Source organism: Ictidomys tridecemlineatus, chromosome 8, assembly GCF_052094955.1.
Source record: "Ictidomys tridecemlineatus isolate mIctTri1 chromosome 8, mIctTri1.hap1, whole genome shotgun sequence".
Classification (NCBI taxonomy): domain Eukaryota; kingdom Metazoa; phylum Chordata; class Mammalia; order Rodentia; family Sciuridae; genus Ictidomys; species Ictidomys tridecemlineatus.
In genome coordinates, this window is record NC_135484.1 from 88,439,780 (window position 1) to 88,467,713 (window position 27,934).

The window sequence follows — 27,934 nt, forward strand, 5'->3', positions numbered from 1 at the left end:
TATGAGTTCTTTATGTATTCTAGAGATCAGTGTCCTATCTGCTGTACCTATGGTAAAAATTTACTCCCATTCTGTAGGCTATCTATTCACCTCAGTGATTGTTTCTTTTGCTGAAAAGAAAACAATTTCTATTGTATTTCTAGTTTGAATACATCCAATTTATTGATTCTTGGTTTTGATTCTTGCATTACAGGAGTCTTATTAAAGGAAGTTGGGGCCTAATCTGACATGATAGAGATTTGGGCCTACTTTTTCTTCCATTAGGTGCAAGGTCTCTGGTACAATTTCTAGGTCCTTGATCCACTTTGAGTTTAGTTTTATGCATGGTGAGAGATAGAAGGATCATTTCATTTTTGTTACATGTGGATTTCCAGTTTTCCCAGCCGTGTTTGTTGAAGAGGCTATCTTTTCTCAATGTATGCTTTTGGCACCTTGTCTAATATAAAATAACTGCAATAATGTGAATTATTCTCTGTACTATTGGTCTATAGGTTGATTTTTGTGCCAATACCATGTCATTTTTGTTACTATCGCTCTGTAGTATAGTTTAAGGTCTGGAATAGTAATACCACCAGCTTCACTCTTCTTGCTAAGTATTGCTTTGGCTTTTCTGGATCTCTTATTTTTCCAGATGAATTTTATGATCGATTTTTCTATTTCTATGAGGAATGTCATTGGGGTTTTGATTGGGATTGCATTGAATCTGTATAGTGCTTTTAGTAGCATGATCATTTTGACAATATTAATTCTGCCTATCCAAGAATAAGGTAGAGCTTTCCATCCTCTAAAGTCTTCTCCAATTTCTTTCTTTAGTATGCTATATTTTTCATTGTACAGGTCTTTCACCTCTTTTGCTATGTGTATTCCCAAGATTTTTTTTTTTTTTTGGCTATTGTAAATGGAGTGGTGGGGTGGTTTACCTAGTTTCTCTTTCAGAGGTTTGTCATTGATGTACAGAAATGCCTTTGACTTATGGGTGTTGATTTTTATATCCAGCTACTTTGCTGAATTCATTTATTAGTTTTAGGAGATTACTGGTGAAATGTTTTGGGTCTTCTAGGTATAGAATCACATCATCTGCAAATAGTGATAATTTGAGTTCTTCTTTTCCTATCTATATCTCTTTACTTTCTTTAGTCTGTCTGATTGTTCTGGCTAGAGTTTTAAGAACTATGTTAAATAGAAGTGGTGACAGAGGGCATCTCTGTCTTGTTCCAGTTTTTAGAGGGAATGTTTCCAATTTTTCTCCATTTAGAATGATGTTGGCCTAGGACATAGCATAGATAGCCTTTACAATGTTGTGGTATGTTCCTGATATCCCTAGTTTTTCTAGTGTTTTGAACATGAAGGAATGCATATGTTATGCCACAAAGCAAATCTTAGTAAATACAAAAAAAAGCATAGATACTACCCTACATTCTATCTGACCACAAAGGAATAAAATTAGAAATCAATGATAAAATAAAAAATAAAAGATACTCCAACACCTGGAAACTAAATAATATGCTACTGAATGAACAATGGGTTGCAAAAAATATCAAGGAGGAGATAAAAAAAATTCTTAGAGGTAAATGAGAACACTGATTGAACATACTGAAATCTATGGACACTATGAAGGCAATTCTAAGAGGAACGTTCATTGCATGGAGTTCATTCCTTAGAAGAAGAAAAAGTCAACAAATAGATGACCTAACATTACTTCTCAGAGCCCTAGAAAAGAAGAGAAAATCAGCCTAAAAAGCAGTAGAAGACAGGAAATAATTAAAATCAGACCTGAAAGGAATGAAATTAAAACATAAGAAATGATTCACAAAATTGACAAAACAAAAAGTTGGTTCTTTTAAAAATTAAATAAAATTGATAAACCATTAGCTATGCTAATGAAGAGAAGGAGAAAGAAAACTCAAATTACTAACATCCATGATGAAAAAGGAAATATTATGATGGACACTACAGAAATATAGAAGATAATTAGAAATTGTTTTGAAAATTTGTAGCCCAATAAAATAGAAAATATCAAAGGTATCAACAAATTTCTAGAGGCATATGATATGCCCAAATTAAATCAGGATGATATACACAATTTAAACAGATCAATTTCAAGCAAGGAAATAGAGGACACCATCAGAAGCCTACCAACCAAGAAAAGCCCAGAACTGGATGATTATGCAGCTGAGTTCCACAAGACCTTTAAAGAATAACTAACACCAATACTTCTCAAACTATTTCATGAAAATACATTCTATGAGGCCAATATCACCCTGATTCCAAAACCAGACAAACACATGTCAAAGAAAGAAAACTTCAGACCAATATCTCTAATGAACATAGATGCAAAAATTTTCAATAAAATTCTGGCAAATCGAATATAAAAACATATCAAAATGATAGTGCACTATGATCAAGTAGGGTTCATCCAGGGATAAAAGGTTGTTTCAACATATGGAAATCAGTAAATGTAATTCATCACATCAATAGACTTAAAGATAAAAATGATATGATCATCTCAATAGATGCAAAATTTCTTAATATTAAAGTAATATCCTTATATAAATATTGACAAATATCCTCTACTTTATATTTTTATATAGTTTTCAAGATACATCCATAGTAATTATAATCATATCTCAATCAATCCCAATGACGTGAAAAGATAATGAATACTGGCTCCATTTTATAAATAGGAAAGTTGAGGAATGAATAGATAAATAAGTTGTCTAAATTTAGTATTAGCACAAAGACTTAATCCATGTGTTCTAAATTCCAGATCACTTTATTTCACACTAAATCAGATAATTAGTCTTATTTATGCATATTTCAATATATAAATAAAATTACTTATCTGCTAATTTATTTCTTTCATCATTTATTTTCGATTTTATCTGTCACTCATTTTTTTTACTCATTTTCTCTGTTTTATTTGCACTCTACTACATGAATAGGTATCATGTTGAGAAATGAAAAAAACTGAAACATTAATGAGGATCCAACTGAAATAATGGGGTTTTCTAATGTTCAACTACTCACAAGGAAAATTTTACTTACATATCAATTTACTATAAAGGAAACTTGAGGTTTTGAACTGAGAACTTAAGCTTTTGAGTTTTCTTATGTGTTTAGTTTTGGAAAAGCTTATTTAAGTATTATTTTCAGGATATATATCTATATAACTTTAATGGTGAGCGAACTAGAAAAACTCAAACATTCCATTATGACTGATGCTCTTCTCCAGTTAAACATCAGGGAAAGTAAGAGACATCCAAAGTGAGCAGAGCATGGTAGGAGAATAGTTACTATGAAGGGACACTAGGGATTTGTTTGACATAGCTGACATCTCTGATCTTCATAGCGTGTCTGGTACTTACAGTAGGACTCATGTATTTCCCTGGACCCAAGACATCTATGAGAAGATCAATATCAGTCACATTCACTTCAGAGACAAAAACAAGGTCACAGTACAATCTACAAAGCACCAGAGCTAAAATGAGTGGATGCTACTTCTTTACCAATTATAGTCTTCCTTTTTTTTAGACAATTTATCAATATAGCCCATCACAGACTTGTAGACTTGTAGACTTGTTCTTCCTTCATAACCACAGCCAACCCAGAACAATGTTCCTGACTCTCCCTGAAAGCACCTAACTGTGTAAACCAAAGTCTTTTCTTAAGGCTCTTAACTTTTCTTTTCTTAACCCTCTGTGAGATGCCTCACAGTTCTCCTTGTTAGTGTTTTCTCATGGCTGAAGATAACATAAACTTAGCTTATGATCCTGGTGGACATTGGCTCAAGAGGACTGATATAATACAAGTAATAATAATTTAAGTGTTTTCAGTTTATGAAGCACTTCACATAGTTCTCCTAATAGTCCTATGAAGTAGATATTGCTAACATCTACATTTTAAAGATGAAGAAACTATGGATCAGAGGAGTGTCACAATTATATTATGAGTTAAAAATCTAAATTTAAATGTGTCCTTTGGTGAAAATCCAAGATCCTTCTATAATACCACATTAATATATTACTAAATAGATGTAGAAGATATCCTTTAAAAATTGGGATGAGTACTAGAAATTCAGATATTTGAATGTTAAAAAATCTATTCACTAGTAATTTATTAGATATTACCAGGTACAAAGTTCAATGGAAAAATAAGTAGGAAATAGGAGAGGGGTTCCTTTTACTCAAATATACCAATTCAAACCATTCTAAACTCAATATTTAATTAGTAACTACAATGAAAATTCAGAGAAAATTAAAAAAATAGATTTTACTGAACTTTAAGTTTGGTGAGATAAGAGAAACAGACCCCAAAGACTATTAAACACACACACACACACACACACACACACACACACACACTTCAGTAATATTCATGTTACTTAGTAGTATAGATGATAAAAGTAGGAAATGGAGATCACATTGTATTTATGAGAAAGTGAATGAATAATAGTGAATTCCTGTTGTTACTCCATACTCTGTGCTGCTGATTTCCTTCCCCATCAACATGAACCCCTGTTCTCAGACATGGTATATACATTGAAACTATTAGTTTATTAATAATTAATTTTTAATTGCTAATTATCAAATTAGGAATGTAATTACAATTTGCTAATTACAAAAAATTAGGAAATGCCATGTCTTTCTTTCCTTTCTTTTGTCTCTCTTTATATCGATCCCAAGCAGATGGTTTTCACTCTAACAGAAGTGGGAGAAGGTTGGATATTGACTAAGAAAAGTATCTGATAGGACATTATCTATTCATACATAAATAGAAAATTATGCACAAATAAAAAAAATTCACTATTGAATGTGAACAATACACTCATCTCTATATGGTGTTTACTTCATTGTAGGGGTTATGCCTGTTTCTTAAAGCAAGATTCTGGAATGCCGTTGTAGCACAATCCCACAGTAAACTGGCACTGCCCTTACTACAATTCACATTGCCAAATCTTAAAAGATTTAGTGATGAGGACTGATGCAATTTGTGGTTTTTGCCATCTTCTTCTTGTCTGCACTTCATACTAGGTCCAATCAAAAAACAGCTAGTGTGGGACTTAACCTACTTCTTTACTACTGAAACACCTCCTGTCATAGCTTAATCCCATAAGAGGACATCTAAGAAATAGGTAGCATGGCTAGAAGAAATGTTAACCAAACCACTGAATCTTCAAATAATCACTTTTCACCCAGGCTGAAGTACTTACATATAATTTCAAAACTGCATTCAGTTTTTCATATTCTTATGACTGAATCTACATAAGAGATTGTAAATTTTTGAGATAAGGAATTATATTCTCAGTAGTCTTATACCTAGTTGATGATTAATTATGGTTTTATAATCCCTGAAGGTATAATCAGGGAGTTTAGCTATAAGACAATTAGTTCTAAGGGGAATTGCTCATGTTTGCACAAAATACATCTTACATATTTATAAGTAATAATGCAAAAATATTTTGGCAGAATATGAAAGTATTTTTTAAAATCTCAATTATTAGAGTTTCCTTTCATATCAGAAATAAATTAAGAATATAACATGATAAAAGTTTTACATCTTTTATTATATAACTAAATTTAAGAATCAATATAACAGGAGAAAGAAACAACTCATGATGAACTTAAGTACACAGAGATAGACCTATAATGCTCACTTATGAAAGAATACTGGATGGGCCAGATTTACAAATAACATAAAAGCATCATGTCCTGAAATGAACTACATGAAATTAAGTAATTTGGTTTTAGCTGTCTTAGAGTGATCCCAAGGATAGTATGACACCATTAAACACCAACCAGCTCAAAAACACAAATGGTTACTACTTGAATGATAGAGCCACAACTATATCAATGTAGGAAAATGAGTCTTCACATCTGAATTCTCTCAATATAGCCTCCTTATACCCTAATGTCCAAGTGTTTTATTCCTGAAAGTGTTCTTCATGGAAAGTAGATTATGAGAAAATCGGATTATAATATTTTAACTGATTAATGATGCTATATCTTTGTATACTCGTGGACCAACTGAGATAAAAAATAGTAATAAATTTCAAAGTATTAACAAGTTCTTTAGTTATCTATTACTTTTTATTTACCAAAATTTATTTTTCATACACCATAAACAAATAAGAGTGAACTATATTTGATTCTCCATTAATGTCACTGAACAGCACTATACATTTTACAAATTCAAAACTTTGAATAAACGTTCCCAAACCCTTAGAGAAAAGATAGGATATGAATGTGTATGCGTGTGTGTGCCCATCTACGCATTTATATATAGAAAGAATAAAACCGATCCAATGAACTGATATTCTGTGAGTAATTTACAAACAAGTAATCATAACTTTCATTTCCCAATACCATAATTACAAGGCTATTGGCTTATATGGATTATATTCATAACTCATATTTATAATGTCCTGTTCAATAAAATTCCTTTATCCCTAACTGTATGCCGTTAAGTATAAGAATTTAGTAGTTCTTCTCTGAAGTAATGGAGATAATTTAGCTTGTTATTTGAGTGTTTATATAGTTTTTCAAATCTTCAAATATTTTAGATAGTTAAAATTTCAGAAATTTGAAGCACTGTCTCATACCATAAGATATTGATTTGGGGGAGTTTAGAGTGTAAATGGGACTGAATGTGAGATGGATAATGGGACTGATGTGAGATGGACCCAACATAACTGGGATTCTGGGTATGTTGTTTGCATATGCAGAAGATGTGACCAAACAGAAAATCTCCCAAAGAGTTAATGAATGAATTTTTATAGTCATTTGTCATTCTTGATAGCTTTTGCCAAACATCATTCATATCTATCTTTTTCTGGGAGAATCTGTCATTTTTGTGTATGCATTCCTCCCCGCCCCCAAATTGTGAGCCTCTTGAAGATAGAGATCAGTTCTATTCATTTTGGACATATTTATGTTTGAATGGGTGAATAATCTAAATAATAGTGTTATGAAAACTTCTCTGTGTCATAATTGGTGAAATTAATAAAGATAGAATAGATTTGAAACAGAAAAATTTAACACAACATAAATATGTTCCAAGAACAGAATATACAGTCTTCCATAACCACATAAATATTATATATCATTTATGATCAATCATTTTATGCAGCCAGCAGTAGATCTGAAAAGTCCAACATCCTACCAAGTATCTGTCATTTTCACACACAGTCAGTGGCAATTCCCTTCCTTAATTGAATGAGCATGAAGGAATGACAGAGGGAGAGCCACCACTAAATAAAATCTTTCTAGTTATCATATGAGAGTAACAATCAATTTCAAGATCTTAGGAATTCTTGAAATTTTCTTAGAAGGGGAAATCAAGTGTAGATAAAACTCATTGGAAAACATTAATATACACATTTATAGAAATCCAATAAAGGTGAATCTTGATTCATACTCACTCAAGAAAATATATATTGTTATAAATGGTAGAGTCTGGGAAGGTAACCAATTTGGGGCAAGAAACAATAACCAGGGAGCACATTTTCCAATGTGACTAAAAGAGTTCTATTCTTTTATATCCTATGTACACTAGGAACTGTATATAAAGCATATAAATGCAAAGTTCACCAAATGCAAATATGCTCACCTGGACAGAGGGCGATATTACAAGGCTTATGATGTGTTTCTGGTCCTTCACAGGGCCTCCCTCCATACTGGGGAGGTGTGCATGATCTTGTTCTTGTTCTTTGGCCTCGACCACATGTAAATGAGCATAAACTCCATGGTGACCATTCCTCCCAAACTCCATGTACTGTAATAAAGCAAAGAAGCTTCAATAACCAAACTAGATGGTAAAGCCCAAGATTATTTTCTGTATAATTAAGAAAAAACTCATTGAATAAAGTATGAGGATACTTTTAAAATTTAGTTGCAATAGCAGTCTTATTTTCCATAAAATTGAAAATTTAATTTAAAATCCATTAAAATAATATTAAACTGTATGCTCGCTTCTTTCTACATTTGTAGTTATGGCTCATGTCAAAAAGCTTAAAAATTCCTTGTGCCTCTCTCCCTCTTTATAAAACACAAGTTATTTTTAAGTCAAAATAAGATTAACTAAGGTAGAATATAGAAAAATAAATTTCTAATAACAGAAATGAACCTCTGGAGTTAAATTTGCATTTAAATTACCAAGGACCAAACTAATTCTTCTAATACTTGTAAAGTGTGAGAATTAAAAACTTTTATTGAATCAGAAAATGAAAACAATCTGAAAATTGATGGTATATATTTCAAAAGGTTTTAAATTTCATTTTAGAAAATCAATATATTTTATTAAAATTTTTTGGTTCAAAGTAACCACCTTTGCCTAAGAGGGTCATTTTAAACACTCGCGTAAGATCCTCTTCTTTCCCCCATTTCAAAATGAGTGGTAAACATGAGGATCTCTTTCTAATGGCCATGAAAATCAGAAGACGCTCTTCTTTCTCTGACAGCTTGGGAGAACTGAAAGTACTCCTAATTTGTATAAATTTCATTAACAATCCAAGTTATATAACAAAGATTATGAAAACATAACTATGAATATACCAAGACTTCACATATTTCATTATAATGAGATTAAACTTGACCAGACATAACAACATGATCTTTGATCCTTCATAATAACAATTCTGAATAAATACTGGTATCTTTTACAAAAGACTACCAGACTTCAAAATTTAGATCCCTTTTCTGAATGTTCAAATTACTGCTGTCATCCCAAAATTTATATTTGGGGTAGTAAGCCATAACACCTTGTGGACAACACAAATAAAATGAAGTCAAGAAAAAAAGTAGTCTTCTGTTGAGAAGCTCCTGTCTTGATGTGAGCTTCTGGCCTTAGAAGACTCTAAGTTCAAGGTTTCAGAAGAGTGAAATGCCACTCACTGGGAGGAGTGGAGAGGGTAAAATTTATAGTAGAAAATGACAAAAAAAAAATTGCTCATTTTCTCTTCAGTATCGGCAGGGGTAAGCACAAATTCATATAAAGTGGCAGAGGAATTATGTGAGCAAATACAATATATTTAGAATTTTATTCATGTATATGCTGACCATAAAAACATTACCTTAAAAACATCATAATATACTTAAATTTAGCTAACTGGAAAATGTACTACCACATAGGATTATTATTTTTGTGGTGAGACTACTTAACATCATATTAAGAATACAATATGTTGTCATTGAGTACAGCTAGATTTAAAAATTCTACAATGTGCATATATGTCAAAGCATTAGGTAATACATAGGTATATACAATTTAAAACATAAATAAATAAATTTAAAAAGAAACCCACAAATATAATACCTTAATAATGAGGTATACTATTCTTTTCTATTTATGTTATTGAGTTACCTCAACTGGTGGTGAAAATATGTTCAAATATAGGGAAAATTAGCCAAATTTGAGTAATATTCAAACTCTTAAAGATTCTATGCTACATGCTGGGATAATATTTTAAAGTAGCATAGAAAAGAACAAGAAAGTGAAATAAAGATTTTTTTAAAATTTTTCCTAAGAAAAGTTGGAAAAACCAAAGCCAATTTGTATCCATTAGTATTAGGATAGATAATAAGATGATATTTAATTTTAAATATACACATATAGTTTTAAAATATGTGCATATTAATATATATGAGTGTATGTGTATATGTATATATAATCAATTATAAAATTATATTTAAAAGTAATTTACATGAATGTATTTTTAAGTAAAATTTATATTTTTATCAACTTTTGTACTTCTTTCCAATTACCAAGATTTCTCCATTTAAAAGCAACCTGTCTTCTCCTTTTTCTATATAAAATATTAACACTATCTGATTCATATTTCTGGTTCTCTTCATTTTCTATTCTATAAAATTATATTGCTTTAATATGCACTGCACAATCCCAGAAAAATGCTGAATTGGCAAATTTTCTCCATGAATTTCAGAAAATACTGATTAATCTTGATGGGTTTACTTAAATCATGGAACAGGATTCATCAAAAATTAATGTTACTTAGTACTTTTTAACAGTCTTTATTGTTACATGGTGACATTTCATGACTTATTCACATCATTTCATAAAAGCTTAAAATGTTTTTCATTTGACAAAGGTAGTAAATTATTAACAATTTGTTATTTTAGGTAGTATTGAATTAGTGGGAAATTATATCACATTCTTTATAATATTTAAAGACATTTCATAAGACATTTATTAAAAATTATATGTTTTCATTTTAAAGGAGAGTTGTTACATAAATTTTTCTACTTTTTGGCAAATATGAAAATCTATAAATTATATAGTCAATTTGAAAAATAATCATAAAAAAACATTTAACTTCAATAGCTTCATCCATTTTATAGTTTTCTTCTTTATCTTTGGTACCAGCTATATTATCATATCTCTTCTTTGTGTTGACCAGAGATACAATTTAAAAAATATGAAACACACAAGATATATTATCACCAGATTTTAAATTATCTACAAAATTAAACAATAATAAATAATTAATAAAAATATCTATGATTTAGATTTTATTGTACATAAAATAACTCCTTTCGGTGAAAAGATTTTTCCTTAATAAATAAATGGATATGACAACTATGACATTTACAAAAATAAAATCCAAACTTATTTTTCAGCCTACATGGACATCTATTGAATTAGGATACATATGGCATAGATCAGTAATTCTCAACCAGAGGCAAATCTGCCCCCAGGAGACACTGGGTAATGTCTGGAAACATTTTGGCCATCAAAACTCAGAAAAAGATCAAGTGCTAGAGGTACCTAGTGAGAGGCCAGGGATGTTGCTAGACATTGAATTTGCAGAAGACAGGCCTCCCTGCAACCAAGATTTATCATCAGAATGCCAACAGCCAATTGGCAGAGGTTGAAAAACTACACTTTAGACCATAAATCTAATTGAATCAGGTTGGTAAATATAGAATTAAATGTAGGTCATTTTCTCAATTTGCTTTCTATTTATTCCATATTTTCTACTCTAAATAATAAGAGCTGTTAAAGAGAACATAATGTCAAAGCAAAAATTTTACAAGAGGTCAGATATCTCAGATTCATATTAGAAATAACAGTTTTAATAATTAGTTTTTAAAAATTCTTTGCAATTTTAATAGTTTGAGTAAAAGTTTATTTATAACACTAGTGATCTATCTTTTATAGTACAAATAAATATAATCTCTAATTCTATCATTCCATATGTTTTATGGAAAGTGACTTTAATATTCAATTTTCTGTTTCTTGTGTCATATTAATTAGTTAAATGTTAAATATATTTTGAGTTTCCACAGTATTTCAAGTTGGTTATTTGTTTCTGAACTAATTTTCTTGGGAATTTTGTTTTAGAAAGATGTTTACGTTGTTTAAAATACTGTTTAAATTTTAAACTATTTTAAAATTCACTGTTTTCAGCTTGGCAGACAATTAACCATAATAGTGAGCATAAAATATTTCAAAGCACATACAATAACGATGTAAAATAAATTGCAATTTCATAAACTAGAATACTGATCCTACATTTTTAAACTTAAGAAGTTGCTAAATTATTCTTTATATTTGGAAAATTAAATATAAATTAACAAAGTTCATTATCTTTAATTAAACAAATTGAACTATAACAATGATTACAAGATAGACATTTCTTATCAGTATTATTCAACCAAAATTAGAAAGACAAACATCCCTCTTTATGGTAAAAAGGAATTTAGTAATTGCTTATATCTTTTTCTATAGATGTAAGGATAAAAGGCTAAGAAATCAAGAAAAACTTTGTAAGCAGAGAACACTGCTCAGTTTTCTGGTCATCAGACAGAGGGAGAGAGCTTGGCAGTTGCACGTGGGAGAAGTACTCTCCTCCTGCTACAGATGCTATTGGTGCCCAGTGGATGCTTAATCAGCAGCCTGTGGCAGAAGGATGGAGATTTCCAAATGTCAGCTTATGAATGTGCATAGCTGGTGAGTGGACATGTAGCTCTGCATGAAAATTCTTTGGGACCTAGTCAAATGCCCTTTGCCATTAGACTCTATCCTTATTATGTTGAAAGCCTCTTGACTATTAAATAGACACTGATGAAGAGATAATTTATGTATCTAGCACAGCTTAAATCTCAAGGAACACTTCTGTCATTAACAAAAAAAGAAAACTTGATCAGGGGACCCATAGAGTGAATACTCTACGTAGGCACCAGGTTAAGTAAGTGTTCTTCCAGAGGGTCACTGTACTCATACTCAAATGAAGATCCACAAGCATTTACTCTTGTGGTCTAAAGATTTCACTTTTAGAATCCTCAGATCCCACTTCTCTGATTGTTTTCCTTCTCCTGACTTGTGTCTCTCTCTAGACTCTGCTCTGTGATCCCTATTTTCAAGCATCTTTTCTCATGGTCTTCTCCCTTCCATGACCTCCTTAAGCATTTATTTTTAACTGAATCTTTTTAGTTTTTACTTTATGTTCTTTCTCATCTAGTCTGTTTCCATTAGCCCTTGTTTATTGTTCTTGCTTTCAGAAGCAATTACTGTTTTTTTGCATTCTTCTTTTTTTTTTCATAGCCATCAATGTTTTGCCCTGTTTAACTTTAGTTCTTTCTTCATCTACTGCTTTCCTACCTTTCAGTTCTAAGATCTCCTACATCATTATCTCATTCATTCCTCCTACACCTTCTGCCCACCACTTTCTTTACCTGTATATCCCCCATGTTTTTCATTATTGTAATAAAAAACACATAACATAAAATTTACCACTGGAACAATTTTGAGTGCACAATTCAGCAGTATTAGGTATATTCATACGGGTGTGAAGCAGATCTTCAGAACTTTTTCATCTTGCAAATAATGAAACTTTATTCCCATTAAACAACAACTCCTTCAGACTGTCTTTTAATGGATCCCACTTGCCTATTCTGTTAGGAAATTGGGTTTATTCCCACCCTTTTTTTATGCTACCCACTCTCTACTCTTGTTTTAAGTAACTACAGAATCAGCTATTTCTGAAAATGGAATTCAACAGGAAACTTTTAAGCATTACTTAGCAGATGCAAGGCTACTACAGCACCAGTACATCTATATCCACTCCCTTTTGGAGGCCTCTGGAAAGACTGTGAAGTCGACAGGAATTTTGCTGTCACTTATCCACCAAAAGTTTAGAACAAAATATAAATATATGGATTCCTAACATTCTGTGCTTTAGACTTTTTAAAAGAAAATCCAGATTCCTATTAATACTTTTTTGTTTTACATTTATGTCAGTGGTTCAAGAGGGAAAAACATCTATTAAATGCATGTGTGCACAGATATAAGAACCAAACTTTGATACAACATAAAAAAATCTGATCCTTAGTGGGTATGCTATTATGCAGTGTTCCAGTAAACATTAAAGATATCTCTCTTTTTCTTTAATAACTTTATTTTTTCAAAAGAGTAAATGATTCCTACAAGAGTAATTACTTCAGGGAATTTAATAAAATAAAATAACTGGTCTTTCATCAGGAACACTAATTTATCTTATAGGGTTCAATAAATGATAGGAAAACGGCTGGCTATTTGGCCTGAAAGACTGTGTCAATCCCTGACTTAAACAATGTCTATCCTATTTCTAGCATGCTGTAAAATTATATTTTATTCAAGCATTCAATTGGGCATTTTTGACATATAAAATATAGGAAAGATATGTAAGCCTTATCCTACAAGAAGCAGATACAGAAATGTGAAGCTGGTATTTGCCACAGGAAGTCAGTCACTTATATAGGTTCTTCACTGTTCTGAAATAATCACATAGATAGTAAAATATCACAGTTGAGTAAGAATTACACTTATCCACTCTAATTAAAATGTCTATACCCAGTTCAGATGAAAATAACAAATTGTTCCAAATGCGTAGCATGACATAATTCAATAACATCCACAGTTGTAGTTGCTGCTAACACTACCTGGACAGAGGGCAGTGTTATTGCAAACCCTTGATTCTCTTAATGGGCCGCTGCAGTGTGTCCCGTAAGGTGATACACAAGTTCTGGTTCGCACCTGCGACCCTTGACCACAAGTAACTGAGCATGTGCTCCACTGGGACCACTCTTCCACACCAGATTCACCTGCGTGCAAGACAATAAATAAACGTGAAATACTGTCTTGAATACTCACAAGCATTATACCAAACTGACATTATGACATGCATGAATAATTTCAAATGTAAAAATATGATAGTACATCAAAAGGTACAAGAAAACATTTCAGAGAAAAACAAATTTAAAGAGGGACAAATATAATGCTGATACAAAGACCAAACTGGTTCCAGTCTTGTTAGTAAAGCTACTCTTCACAAATTTCACTGTCCTATTGACAAGGAACAAGTCAGCATTTATCAATAATAATTATAGTTGAAGCAATTCTCCTTCAAGCCTTTGACGGGAAAGAAACTAAATGTATGTCAAAGCTCACTATGTGGTTTTGGTGAACAGGAATATATGGGTGTGTTCCTAGTCCTTTATTGATAACATTCTTTCTAATGCAAGATAAATGGAGCCCTGAGAATTTGAATCAATTTAACTGTGTTGAACACCAACAACTTTTTTGTAAGTTACTCCATGTGAAACTTTTATTTTTCCATCCTATGACAGCTATTTGTTCTGTGGTATTAAAAACCTTTTGCTCACAATTTCACCTATAATCTAGAGAAGTGATATTTACTCAAATTGAAAGAGAATTTCTCTATAATTTCTATTACTTTAGTATGGGCCTAAAATTTATTCCAGAATAGGGCTCCAAGATGTTAAATAATGTCTGAATTCATTAACTTTCTTGGAGTTGGCTTCATCCTGAAATTATGTCTAATTTCTATTATTATCTCAATTCATGTCCCAAGGAGATGCAGCGTTGAGCATTTTAAAGACCATTGCAGTGGGCTTCTAAGTCTATTCTGGCATCACCTCCAGGATGAATTTTAAAACTGGTTTGAAAGTTGCCATTGCTTCTCTTCAAATTCAAATTGCATCCTATACCTGCTAGCAGTAACTAAGTTAACCATTTGTTTAGCTGTTGAGAACTTTTATAGATGAGGTGTTGTTTGTGAAAACTTTTCATCATTGATTAAATAGATCAACGGGCATTCTAACTCTATTTTATAGATTCTGTCTGGAATTTGCCTTTGGAATAGAATTAAAAGGATAGTAATGGTAATTCATTTGTTGTTCTTTTTTTCTTTGAAGAGTAAACAAATGATTTAGATATTATTTTCAATGCTATTCAAGGCAGCTGGTTCATAAATTGGTGCTCAGGGAAAAGAGAAGTTTGGATCAGAACACAATTTGACACACTGATTTCTTATTTGAGAAATCTGTTGAGAGGGAGGGAGGGAGAGAGAGAGAGAGAGAGAGAGAGAGAGAGAGAGAGAGAGAGAGAAAGGGAGGGAGGGAGGGAAGGAGAGGGAGGGAGCGAGGGAGGGAGGGAGAGAGAGAGAGAGAGAGAGAGAAAGGGAGGGAGGGAGGGAAGGAGAGGGAGGGAGCGAGGGAGGGAGGGAGAGAGAGAGAGAGAGAGAGAGAGAGAGAGAGAGAGAGAGAGAGAGAGAGAGATTGATTCAGCTGAAATAAAACATGTGCTTGTTGAAGTAGCCAATTTTATACTCTTGTGTAATCTGCATATTCCTTGAGGACTCAATTGAACAACATGCTTGCATATAAGCACTGGTCCATATACCACACTTTGAATAGCATGGTAATGAAGTATTTGCTCTTATATTTGTTTGCATTGTGCACTCAAAGGCAGGAATAATGATGCACTGATAACAAGTCATATACCACAAGGGCACAGATAATGGTAACTGGGATGACATATCTATCAAATAGGGCTCCCTTTTGATATTGCAATTGATTATTCTGTAAGTAGTAAAGATCATTTTTGATCACATTAGTTATTTTTACCTTCATGAATTTGTATACACTAATTTCTTAAAAGTGTCCTTGGATTATTATTTCAAATGTATTTAAAGACATGTCTCCTAGTTTGTTCTTTTACATTAAAGAATATTCTAGCAAAATTGAAAGTCATCATTTTAAAATCCTGATAATATGACAATGGTTAAAAATATCCACACCTGTATCTATGTATACACACATGTATATTTCACAATGAAAAATGTAAGCTTAAAGTTAGGGAAAATATAATGAATTTTTAAAATGATCTACCAACCTATTTGTAATGAGATTAAATGATGTATAAATATTATGGCTGCATGTTATTTTAAGCAAGAAATTATGAATGTGAATTCTATAATAAGTGAAATGATAAAGGGTATGGATAAAATTAGTTCTATTTTGCCATAAAGCAGTCCTCTTCCCTGGCTTTGTCTAATGACAGAAAAAATATACTTTAATTAATTAAACAGAGCAATGAATTAAGATCAGGGTCTACTTTTTGTTCAAATATTTAAAAACTTGGATATTTTAAATATTTAACGCTACAATGATGCTCAATAAGCTAAGCAGTCGTTCCTACATCATGAAAGGTTGATAATAAATGCTGAGAACTTCTTCACTCTCCCTCAAACTGATGGTTCATTTTGTTGATCAAAAATCAAATTAATTATTTAATTAATTAATCAATAAAATGCATACTGGTTTTCAAGTTTTGGATCAAAATTTGTCATTGTAACAATGACCTATGTGCCAAAACAATCTTGTTATAACTCAAATGTTATCTTTCAAATGACATTTTCACTGAATAATTATTTATATGTTGCCACTTCCATCTTTATGAAGGTGTGAATACTATTCTAGTTGATTGGGTCATTGTAAGAAATGATTAATATACATAAGAAAGATATTTTTAAAATACTGACATTAGAATAGTAAAGTATAAGACAAAGTCTATTATTTTCAACATGTATGTCTTTCGACATAACACAAACTGATCTGGTGTCCTAACTTGTAACTGAGATGAGATCCAGTAGATGGCTTCAGTATCTAAGGCACTATTAAGGCTCCTTATCTTGGAACAAAACACAAAAGAAAACTGGAAAAGTCTTGCAATTAAAGTCAAATGACCTACGTTTGATGGTTTGATGAAAAGCTATTGGATTCTGTGACTCTGAGAAAGTAACTTTATTTCTTTGAATCTTTTCAATAAAAAGAGTAATACATCTACCTTACAACTTTTTTCTGTGGATTGGGTGAGATGTGTAGGAATACATTTTAAATTATGAACAAAATATTGATATAAAATTTTGCTAGTATGTTAAGATCATGAAATTAAAAACACAATTTTAGTTTTACTTTTTTTAATTTTAGATAACATGTACATATTCCTAAAATGTATGTATTCCCCAAATGGGCTGTTCTTCCTGTTGTAATAAAAAACTATCTTTCTAAACATGTTTATTATAAATTCATTTGATGATTGATGTTAAAAGCATCATAAGTGTAATTAAGATGACATAGGCCATTTTGTTGGCATTTAATTCAGATGTCTATTTTACATATCAATATCTATATTTTATCATTTAATTTCTCTTAACCAGATAGTGTCTTAGGCTATCAGACCATCATCATTTATTTTCTAGTTAACTTACATTAATTATCTGACTGACAAAAAGTTATTTGATATAGTTATGATACTTCATGAAAGTATTACTTTATAAAAAATGTCACTCTTACTCTATAAATTTTTTTTTTTATTACAGCACTTACTAATCACATTAATACAGGAGAGAGTAAGTTTCTTATTCTGGGAACTAATTTTTAAATTATAAACTATGATGGCTTTTGCTTTCATTTTGCCATGATCAATATAAAATATTATGTTGTCTTTTATGATTATTTACCTCTAGTGCATTATTTCTTATTATCGAATTAGTTAGTAAATTTTTATAATTATCATATGTAATGGGAATATTTTGAGAGACAAATAGAGAAAAATTATAAATGAATCTTAATTTATAAAATTTCATAGTGTGACACCTGTTTTTATTTAGACTACCTTAATATCTAAAGAAATTATTCAGGAACTATTAAAAAATATCTTCTCATTTTAGCTTTATAATTGCTTATGATAAATTTATGAATTTTATACATTATTAAAATAACACACTTTCTAGTTTTATCCCATTATTGTAGCTACTTAATTTTAAAATAGGTATTATACGTGTATTTATATTTGCTTACACTATCTTTGAATTAAAATGGAATAATAAATATAAATTATTTATGAATTCAAGTCCTTGATCAACATTTTGAGAAACTTTATTCTGAAGTTGACTGCCTTTTCTAAGTTATTTTTAACAACATGGGGAAATGATTTTAAAGCTCCTCATGGGTTCATTTAATAAGTGACTTATCTATTTACTAATTCATGTGTCACTAAAATGTATATTAGCTATAAAACAAGGATTAGAAAAGAATGAGTAAATGCAAAACTTAAAATTAGTAATTCCTGTTTAACAAAATCAGTATTTCTTGAGGTGTGAATCTGCCAAAAGGGTTTTAGCTGCAAATTGTGAATTTTCTTGGTATATATAGTAGGCACATCCAAAAACTGAATTTGAACAATGACTCCTGGCCAAATTGCACAGTATTTAATGCAGAAACTTATTTTACTGTACTATTGAACATTTAAACCTATTTTTCTTCATTTTATTCTCCCAGTGACCCACTTTTCAGGAACTTAGTAAGCTAATATTTATCACCTCTTTTGCACAAAGGACACTCTAATCTTGCAGAAATGCCTCATGAGATGCTGCCTATGAAGCTGATAGTCAGCTCATTTTCTATCCTTGATTTAAACACTCCTGATCTTTGTTCAAGTTTGAGATTTTTGCTCCTTGTTAAGGACAAAAATACATGTAACATTCTGGAAATTTGCCTGAATTTGGTATCATTGTTGAACTTGATCAAGTAAATAGAAAAAATTTTAATCACCCTCACTTAAATAAGAAGGTGTACTAGAAGCTATCCAGATAAGCAAGTTTTTTACATTTTTGGATTGGCTGTAACATATATTTCTAAACAACTAAAAATACATTCCTTATAGAATTTATTCTAAATATCCTGTTCTGATAACTTGGCCTACTTGCAATGGATGTCTTAAAATGTACCACTCACCTATTACCAAGAACACAATTCATAAACAGCATTTGCATTTTAAGTTGTAGATTGGGGCTACTGTTCTGGATAGATATTACAAGAAAATGTGAACTGAAGTAAATATGCATTTTGGGGAGGAATGTCATCAGAATCAGTCTGATCATCATGTTTGAGAATTGGTCATGTACTTGATACCTTTCTAATGTTAAAACAGTCAACATTGAATGTATAAAATTTTATAATGTATAACAAAACTCTTAAATTTCAATATCCTAAAATAAAGGCAACAGCTAAAAATGTTCATAGAACAATTTAAAACACTTTTTCATCCAAGGAGATGCCACATGCAATGTATTAGATGGAATTATAGCCCACTTATTATGAGTCAAATTATGAATTCATCTGTTTGATCAAACTCTATAGCCTAATGTATGATATTCAGAATATTTATATTTATGCATTTTTGAAATTATTTAAAAGAATGCAGTTTTCAGTCTTTTGGTGTATGTGTGTGTGTGTGTGTATATATATATATATATATATATATATATATATATACTTGAGAGAGTTTTGAAAATAATCTAGTCAATTTATAAATACAAATTTTATAAATCATAAATTAATTTTTGTTGATATTTATTATCTAGAGTTGTATTATAACTTAATAATAGACTGTTAGCTATTTGCTATTTAGCTTATGTAACACAATTCTTTTTAAAATGATTTTTAAATGATATATTAAATTGTTAAAAAGTTTTTAATTTCTATGCATATTCTCCATTGGCTAATATTTATAGATAGTACAACACTTGAAAAAATATTCAACATGTTGAATTTTGTTAAATTTCATCATATAAAGTCCTATTTAAATTCCAAATTCTCAATTAATTATTGAAGAAATAACTGCTGTCTTCTTTTAAAAGTTTAATGGTACATTTTCAGTGATTAATTAACATGAAGAAATAATAATATGTAAATCTTAAACGTCCCATACTCAAAACAAAATAATTCTTACACATTACTTGTGCACTTTTCAATTCACAGCTACTTTATTTATGGACTTTAACTGGTGACAAAAAATAAATGGCTCAAAAAAAAATCAGCTCCAAAAACTGACAAATGTTTAGCAAAAGATTATGAAAACATGCAGTGGTTTCATTAAATTAACAACAATAAATAGAAAAATGTAACTAACGTATTACCAGTTTGTGCCATAAATTTAGCAGCATCAGCTTGTTCCTGAGGGACCCTTTTTTCATGAACAGATCGAGGTCGCTGACTTTTAATTGTATGATCTCCCATCATTCCAAATTCTAAAGACAGAATAAAGGTATATGAAAGCTTGTGTGTAGACATTTCTCACAAATTACATTACTGTCTCATGCAATATGTTCCTACACATACCTAGAAGTTACTGATTAAATTCACAGTTCTAAATGCTCTAGGCTGATCTGCTTGGAATATCTCTAAACTCAAGTCAGAAAACCTAAAAACATGAACAAGGTTTCAAGAAACAATAACAACAGTCAATGAAATGACACATCAGGTTTTAAGTTAACGTAATTAACAGAAATACTGTACTCATTTCTGATAATATTCTGAATCAATACATCAGAAAAAATACAACCACAGTGTTAACTGTTGTTTTTCAGAAAAAGCATCCAAACTGGGTAGCAGCTGCCTCCTTACTGACTAGAAATCACCCCATGTTTTCAGCACTTTTTCTAAAGGAATGCATCATTTTGTAACCTAACTTTCCTATTCTTGATCTGAGTCAAAAGGCTGAGAAGTGCTATGTAACCTAACTTCTCTGTTATTCATTTGATGGACTTTATTTTTATTCAAGGATAAGGTTATCCTTAGTGTCTTAAAAAGCTCAGAGAAAATGGTGGCCCTGGTAATTCTTTCCTGCCCTAACCCAAAAATAATCCCTTACCTTTCTCCTAATCTCATGTATAACAATGTTTTCTCTTTGTTCAGAAAAAGAGAAGGATTCTAGGTTTCTGTTGCTTAAACTTTTTATAGTAAAACTTTTAACAAAGCACCCAAGCTCTGTAACCATCTCAGAGGCAAATGAGGGAGAGAAAAAAATAAATTGAAAAAAAGAATAGTTTCTATGTAATATAATTTTAAAAATTCATATGCTTAAAAAATTCATATGCTTGAAATTCGGAGAGTTTTGTGCTTATTGAACTGTTACTGTAAAGTCATTTTAATAAAAACCAAAACCTAATGCATATGATATTTGTTGGTTTTGGCTCATGAGAGTATAAGAAGGAGAAGGAAATTCCTAAAGGGAAAGATACTGTGGCACATTCTCTTCCACTGAGAAAATTTTTGAGCTCTTAAAAGTAGGTCTTTAATACATGGGAAATATGATTAGTGAGGATATGTTACCAAATCTAATAATGTCAAATTCAGGGAATAAAAAATGTCACCAGCTTCTTGTTTATCTTTTTTCTCACCAATTTTAAACACTTTTCTGCTAAACTATTACAACTTACTTTGCAATGTATTTTGTAGGCAGTAATTCTTTCAACTCTTGTCTTTATGTAAGGAAAAAAAGATGAGTACCCTTGTTTGTCTGTTCTGGCAAATTCCAACATAAACTATGACACCCAATAGCATGACCTGTCAGAAACTCTTTCTAGATATTCTACTTGAGGGCATGTCCCCTGAGAAATCTAAATACATGTTCGTTTTTGTCAGTTTAGATACTATCCAAAGTAGAAAATGGAATCCAAAGTAGAAAATGGAAATTCTCATAAAATGTCAGTTGGTTTGATCTTATAAAATCCATCACAATTTTCCATTACTGCCAACATCCTTTCATTCCATTGATATGTTGGTATGGTATGTGCTACCTAAGCCAGCTTTCATCAGGCTCATACAAACTACCTAATTACATATATCAGTTAATGATTTTTGAAATTAGCTATTTAGAAAGTTATCTAGAGATTCTTATTCACTATTCAATATTTAAAGTTATTATATGCAATTGAAATGTTTCTGGATCTAAAATAGCAAAATAAGTTAGTAGTAATTTTTATTAACATTATAGTTCACCTTCTTTCACCTTCAATTTACAATTTTTGTATTATGTGTATATGTTTATTATTTTCAGCATTTTAGAGTAGATGTTTAGAGTCTAGTGCTCACACTAAGAAAGCTTTGGCACTGAGAAAGCAAATGAGGCCCCCCAAATTATTCTATGTCTATAACTTCTGAACTACACAGTAATTATATAATTTGTTCTAGTAGAAGACAATTCTCGAATTCAGTGGCAGCATGTAAATAACCTGCAATCTCTCTTCTAAGAAAAAATGGTTCATTTGCACAGGGAGTGGGAGTCTGAAATTTAAGGATTTGAGTAATATAGATGAACCTTGCTGGGATAATTTTAAGAGTGTCATGTTAAATTTTTAATGATTTCTGAAATATAAACAGAAAATTAAATATTTATTTCTCAAGATAGAATTGAAGTAACTTACTTCATATTATTAGCTGAAATGTCATTTCCAGACCTCAAATATATTTACAATACAAACTAAATTCAATATTTTCTAATGTAGTAACTACTTATCATCAATAATATTCTACGAGCATTGGTGATGATACCTTATTATAGGTTACAGTATTTAAGATAACAAATTCTCAAATAATTTATGGACTTGATTACATAATTCATATACAACCAAAAGTTTAAAATTGAATACTTAATTATTATTGTCAATACGATTTATCTGAAAAAATAATGTTTTTAAAATGTAGATTGATATGAGGTCCTGTATAACTAAATTCTCTGTAAGATATAAGATACACTAGTAACTTTTATGTTACTAACAATAACTTTTTCTTCAGTGGATAAAACAACACTATGGTGGTATTTTTTTTAATATTCCAAATCTATTATTCCATAGCTAAGAGAATTCAAATTTGTAATTAAATATGCAAACTATTAACCAGCCAAGTGAGTTTCTTTTGCCAATGTTCATATTCCAAGTGTTTGAAAACGAGAAATCTTCCTGTTCTTAAGGTTGTTATCAATTTAACAATAAACATTATGTTTCCATCCATATCTCACAATAGGTTATTTTCAAAACATTTATGTTTTCTTCCATGATGACATTATTGCTCTCACTTCTGATGAAAATAAAGGTCAACTGAACCATTCAAACTTAGGGAAAAAAAAAACTCTTGCTTCTGCTATTGTTCTGTCATGTGTTAAATGTGGGTGTGGTAAACCTTTAGTGTTGGATGCTTTCTGAATAAGTTCTTTATGAATGGTTGATTCATATTCGAACGATTCTGCATTGGCAAAAATAATATACTACATTAGTTACACGAGAAAAGTAGCATAAACAAATAAAAAGATGACCTGCTTTGGTGAAAGCAATGAAAAGCAAGTTATGAAATCAAATGAAATAAGGTATAGCATAATATTGTGTATGTGCACATACATAGTCATGGCTTATGATAGTACAGTTATTTCCTATATCTTTATGGTGATGGTACAAATGAAGTAGTAAGTAAATAACAATTCATATATGAAGTCCAAATGACTTGATGATGACTTCCATGCTTTGGAATATCTTCTCAGATAACCTTTCACTGTGCTTCTTGCTAAAAAGCAGTAGTCTTTCAGGGCATGGTGGTATATGCCTTTAATCCCAGCTACTTAGGAGGCTAAGGCAGGAGCATCCCAAGTTTGAGTCCAGGCTTCACAATGCACCAAGACACTGCCTCAAAAAATAAAAAGTGCTGGGAATGTAATGTAGTTCAATAGTAGAGTATCCCTCAATCAATCCTTAGTACTGGGAAGAAAAAATTAAAAAATAGAAAAATAAAAAGCAGTAGTATCTAAAAGACACAATAAAAATTACATCAAAAAAAGGCTTTGAAAGTCATTTGTCTTAAGTCTAGTTTTATGTCTTCTCTTTCCTCATCCAGGATTTATAAAGTATGAGATGATTAAGAAACAAATAGACTTTAATCTTGACTCTTGATAATAAATTGTCAGTTTTGAAGTTTTTGTCTGGAAATAAAGGGTTATAATACTGTGTGATTGAATTCTTCAAAAAGTTTCTTTAAAAAAACCCACATCCATTGGTTATCTTACCACATGTTCATTTTTAAAAATATGAACAAGCAAATCATCAGTTAGTAGATAATACTAGTCATTATAATCCGTTTTATAGTGTATATATACTAGCTCAACATTTTTAGCCAACTTTTCTTTGCATAACCATAGAAACCATCCAGACCCAGGGTATTATTGCTTCTCAACAAACTCTTAGTGTTTGCTTACACCCTAAAACCAAGCTGCACTACCTTTCATCATGGAAATAGTCAAGCTACTAATTTCCTCACCTTTGTTTCCTTCCACAAGAAAGACCTGCTCTTTAGCCATGCCTCTAAGAGAATCTCTCCAAGTCCAAAGACACCACTACCATGAATTGTTTTCTAATCAAACAAGAGCCTTTGCCTTCTGTAAATTGTGTTTTGCATTGAATCAATAATGGACTTTCATTTTAACTATTAAATTAAGAGTCTTATTTATTCCATTAGATGACCAATTTCTAAGGGAAATAAAGTAAGGATTATTTTTTTAAATCACCTTTGCTTTATGTATAAGTGGGGTTCTATATTTTTTATTAAAAAAATAAATTCTGTGTTAAATATTTGCCTGTTCCAAAATGCACATTTCTATGTGTCTAAAATGGTTCCTTTAACTTGCTTGATGAACAGTTCAGTAAGTAACATTAAAATTCTGAGTTAAGTACTTGAAAATTAGTTATGTATGATTATGATGGTCAACAATTTCTGCTGTCGAGTTTGTTATTCATAAACAAACTCATGTTGTTATTAAAATATGACCATATTTAGAAATTAAATCATGCTGCTCTAAAACAAAACTGTACTCTTAAAAAGCATTTATTATTTCCTATGTGTTAGGTAGTAAAGCTTCAAAGATAAATAAATGTTTTCTGATATTATAAACCTTACAGCCCAAGCAAATCCACTAAGCATAGCCAAATCTTTTGAAATATGTATTTATTTCTTTTAATTAAAATGGTAAGCAACATTTGAAACTCTGTATATCAATTTCTTGAAATTCTTGAATACCCTTATCTAGTAGGACTTGCTAATATGTTTCCAAAGAGAAAACATAACTTTTAAGTCATGCAACTGGACAACTGAAATGAGATCTTGTTTGTTAAAATCTCACAGGAGAAAATAGTAAACATGTGACTTATTAGAAGAAGAAAAATTCCATCATCTGGTTGGTTTAAGGTGATGTAGACAAATAAATTTCATTAGGAAGCCAGATATTCTCTAAAATATGATATATATTTTAGACTTACATTTAGGCAGGCATAAAAGTTATTGAATATGTTTACTTTTACTTTTCTTGGAAACAACTGGCACATGATTTTGCATGCAAACTTTTTTCTGCACAATGTAGTTCGGAGATACATAGTGAAGAACAACTCTGATCATAGGCATTTTAATATCTTCTGATGGATTTTTGAGAGTTTATTTTGATTTTTATATCTCTTTGAAATGTGAAAAGACATGAAAATTGCATTTTCTCACTCAGTAAATCAAATGTTTTATGAAAAGACAGGTTAGAGGGGTAAGGATTGGACTCTTCACAATCAATAATGTTTCTAGAACTAGTATGAACTATTAGAAATTGGAATTTTAGAATTATACTTAGTTGGTTGAAATTATGAAGAATATTTAAAAAAAATACTTTTAGCAGTGATTTTAAAAACATCATTTTATTTTCCCAAAGAACCAAAAGAAAAAGAATGAATGGACAGACAACAACTTCCAAAGAACTCAAGAATGAAATTTGTGTAATAAATTAACAAATATTAGACAACATTTAAATTAAAAAGTAAAAACTCCAAAGAAATAGTATGAATCTAAGAAATTCATCATTAAAATTTATGAGATTAGTTAATATTGTTTTCCTACAAATTATTTCTAAGAACCATTGCCAAAGTTGGAGATCTGACTAGAAGGATCAAGATGCTATTTGTTACAATAACAAACAGTCTTTCTTTTCAAAATATTCCTATAGAAATTATTTTATTAGGTATCTGGCTATGACTGTTAAGTAGATGGGTAATTTTATGGCACTTCTAAATATGGATAATGCATGAAATACTAAAAGGACACACTATTTAACAAACATCTTTATAGAAAAGTTGAGAATGTCCTGGACTTTCAGTGAAGAAGTTGTTAAATATGAAACTTATAAAATATATTATAGAAGTGTTCAATAAATATATTAGTGTATATATATTTTATATCATGATTTTTCATTCCAGGTAGGAACATTGAAATAATTGTATGTAATGGTAGAATATTTTTAAGAATTCCTTGAACATGTATTTGAAAATTACATCATAAAGCATCTCTAGTGATTCCAGGAAATCTGGGGTGTAAACCCTTGCATCATCACTTTTTGTTTATTCCGTTTGCCTTCTTGGAAATGTTAAAAAGTTGGATATACTCTTTTATGTAAAAAATAATCTATGTGTGTAATCATGTAGGAATTATTTGTAAATATGTCATATACTATCAAATTGCATTTTATGATATTATCTCTTTTTTGAGATAACTATTGAATTCTTATAATTCAGTAGTAATGGTTTGTTTGAAATATAATTTTCTTTATTGGTTAGGAAGAAAATAAATATAGAAACACATAAATGATAAATATAATTCCATTTCCAATAGTAAACTTCTGGTTGAATATCTTCCCTTGCAGATTTGCATTAGCATACCAGGGGTAATAGATTGCTTTCCTGAAGTTCTAGTATCTTTTGCAGGTCTCCTAAGATTTTAATAACCTTACTGGGAAAGTGGCCTAACAAGATGTCAGAGAATCTGATATATAAGAAAGTAAATTGACTTGTTCCTGGATAAAATCATTTCCATATATTCAAAACTAGAACCTGGTTTGGTTTCTTTCCTGCCAAGGTTTGTGATCCACATAGGAATCCTCCTTGTGCCAAGGAACTTTTACAGGGGCTTCCAAAGAAAGGGGATGCCGCTGTGGGAGGGATAGAGACATCTTTCAGGTTTCTTCAGAAGCAAACAACAAAAAATAACGGTATTGTTGTTTCGTTTTGTCCTTGAATGGAACAAGATGGGCCTCAATAGTGATTGAGCAACTTGGGAAATGTGTGGTTGGAAGAAGTTGAGATTTGAAGCAGGATGAGGTTGAGGACTAGGTGAACACAAAGTGGGGGTGATAATGGTGGTGATGATGATGATGATGATTTGTGGTAGTAGGATTGAATCCAAGGCCACATGCTTGCTAGGCAAGTACTCTACTATGGTACATTACCCTTAGGCCTTTTTAAAAATTTTTATTTTTAATTTTTATTTTGAGATAGAGTGTCAATAAATTGCCAAACTTGCCTTAAACTTACAGTCCTCCTGACTGCCAAGTACCTGGGGTCACAGGCATATGCCATTGCACCCAGCACAAATTGATAATAATCATTTGAATATAAAGTATGCAAAGTATCCTCCTCAAACTGTACAAAAATATTATATCCTAGTCTTAACACATGTGTATTAAGATTTCTTTTAATCTCTCAATCTCTTTAATTAATCAGCATCTATATTCTTCCAAATCAAGGCAAAACTGAGTATGCTGTGCCTTTTTCTGCCTTTGTATCATTGTCATTTACATCCACACAGCTATGTTAAACACTGTGTTTCAATGCCTTGGACTTACTAGATCTCTTGGTTTCTTTGTTTCTCCTCTTCCTTGGATTCACGTTTCATTTTGCTCAAGTTCATCCTTCAGTAGGGAATGCATCTAAAATTGATTT

General features: G+C 30.8%; 1 protein-coding gene across 4 annotated transcripts in view; it reads right to left on the minus strand.

Moving 5' to 3' along the window:
• Adgrb3 (adhesion G protein-coupled receptor B3) overlaps window positions 1-27,934 on the minus strand; it is a 666,855-nt gene that overhangs the window by 387,308 nt on the left and 251,613 nt on the right. For 3 of the 4 annotated variants that reach the window (XM_040282896.2, XM_021732558.3, XM_078019812.1), the window contains 3 exons: window positions 20,279-20,389; window positions 13,935-14,096; window positions 7,606-7,770 (listed from right to left, as the gene is read on the minus strand). In XM_040282896.2, the coding sequence (XP_040138830.1) occupies window positions 7,606-7,770; window positions 13,935-14,096; window positions 20,279-20,389 (438 nt within the window). The remainder of the gene's footprint in view (window positions 1-7,605; window positions 7,771-13,934; window positions 14,097-20,278; window positions 20,390-27,934) is intronic. The other variant, XM_040282898.2, reaches the window with a different exon arrangement.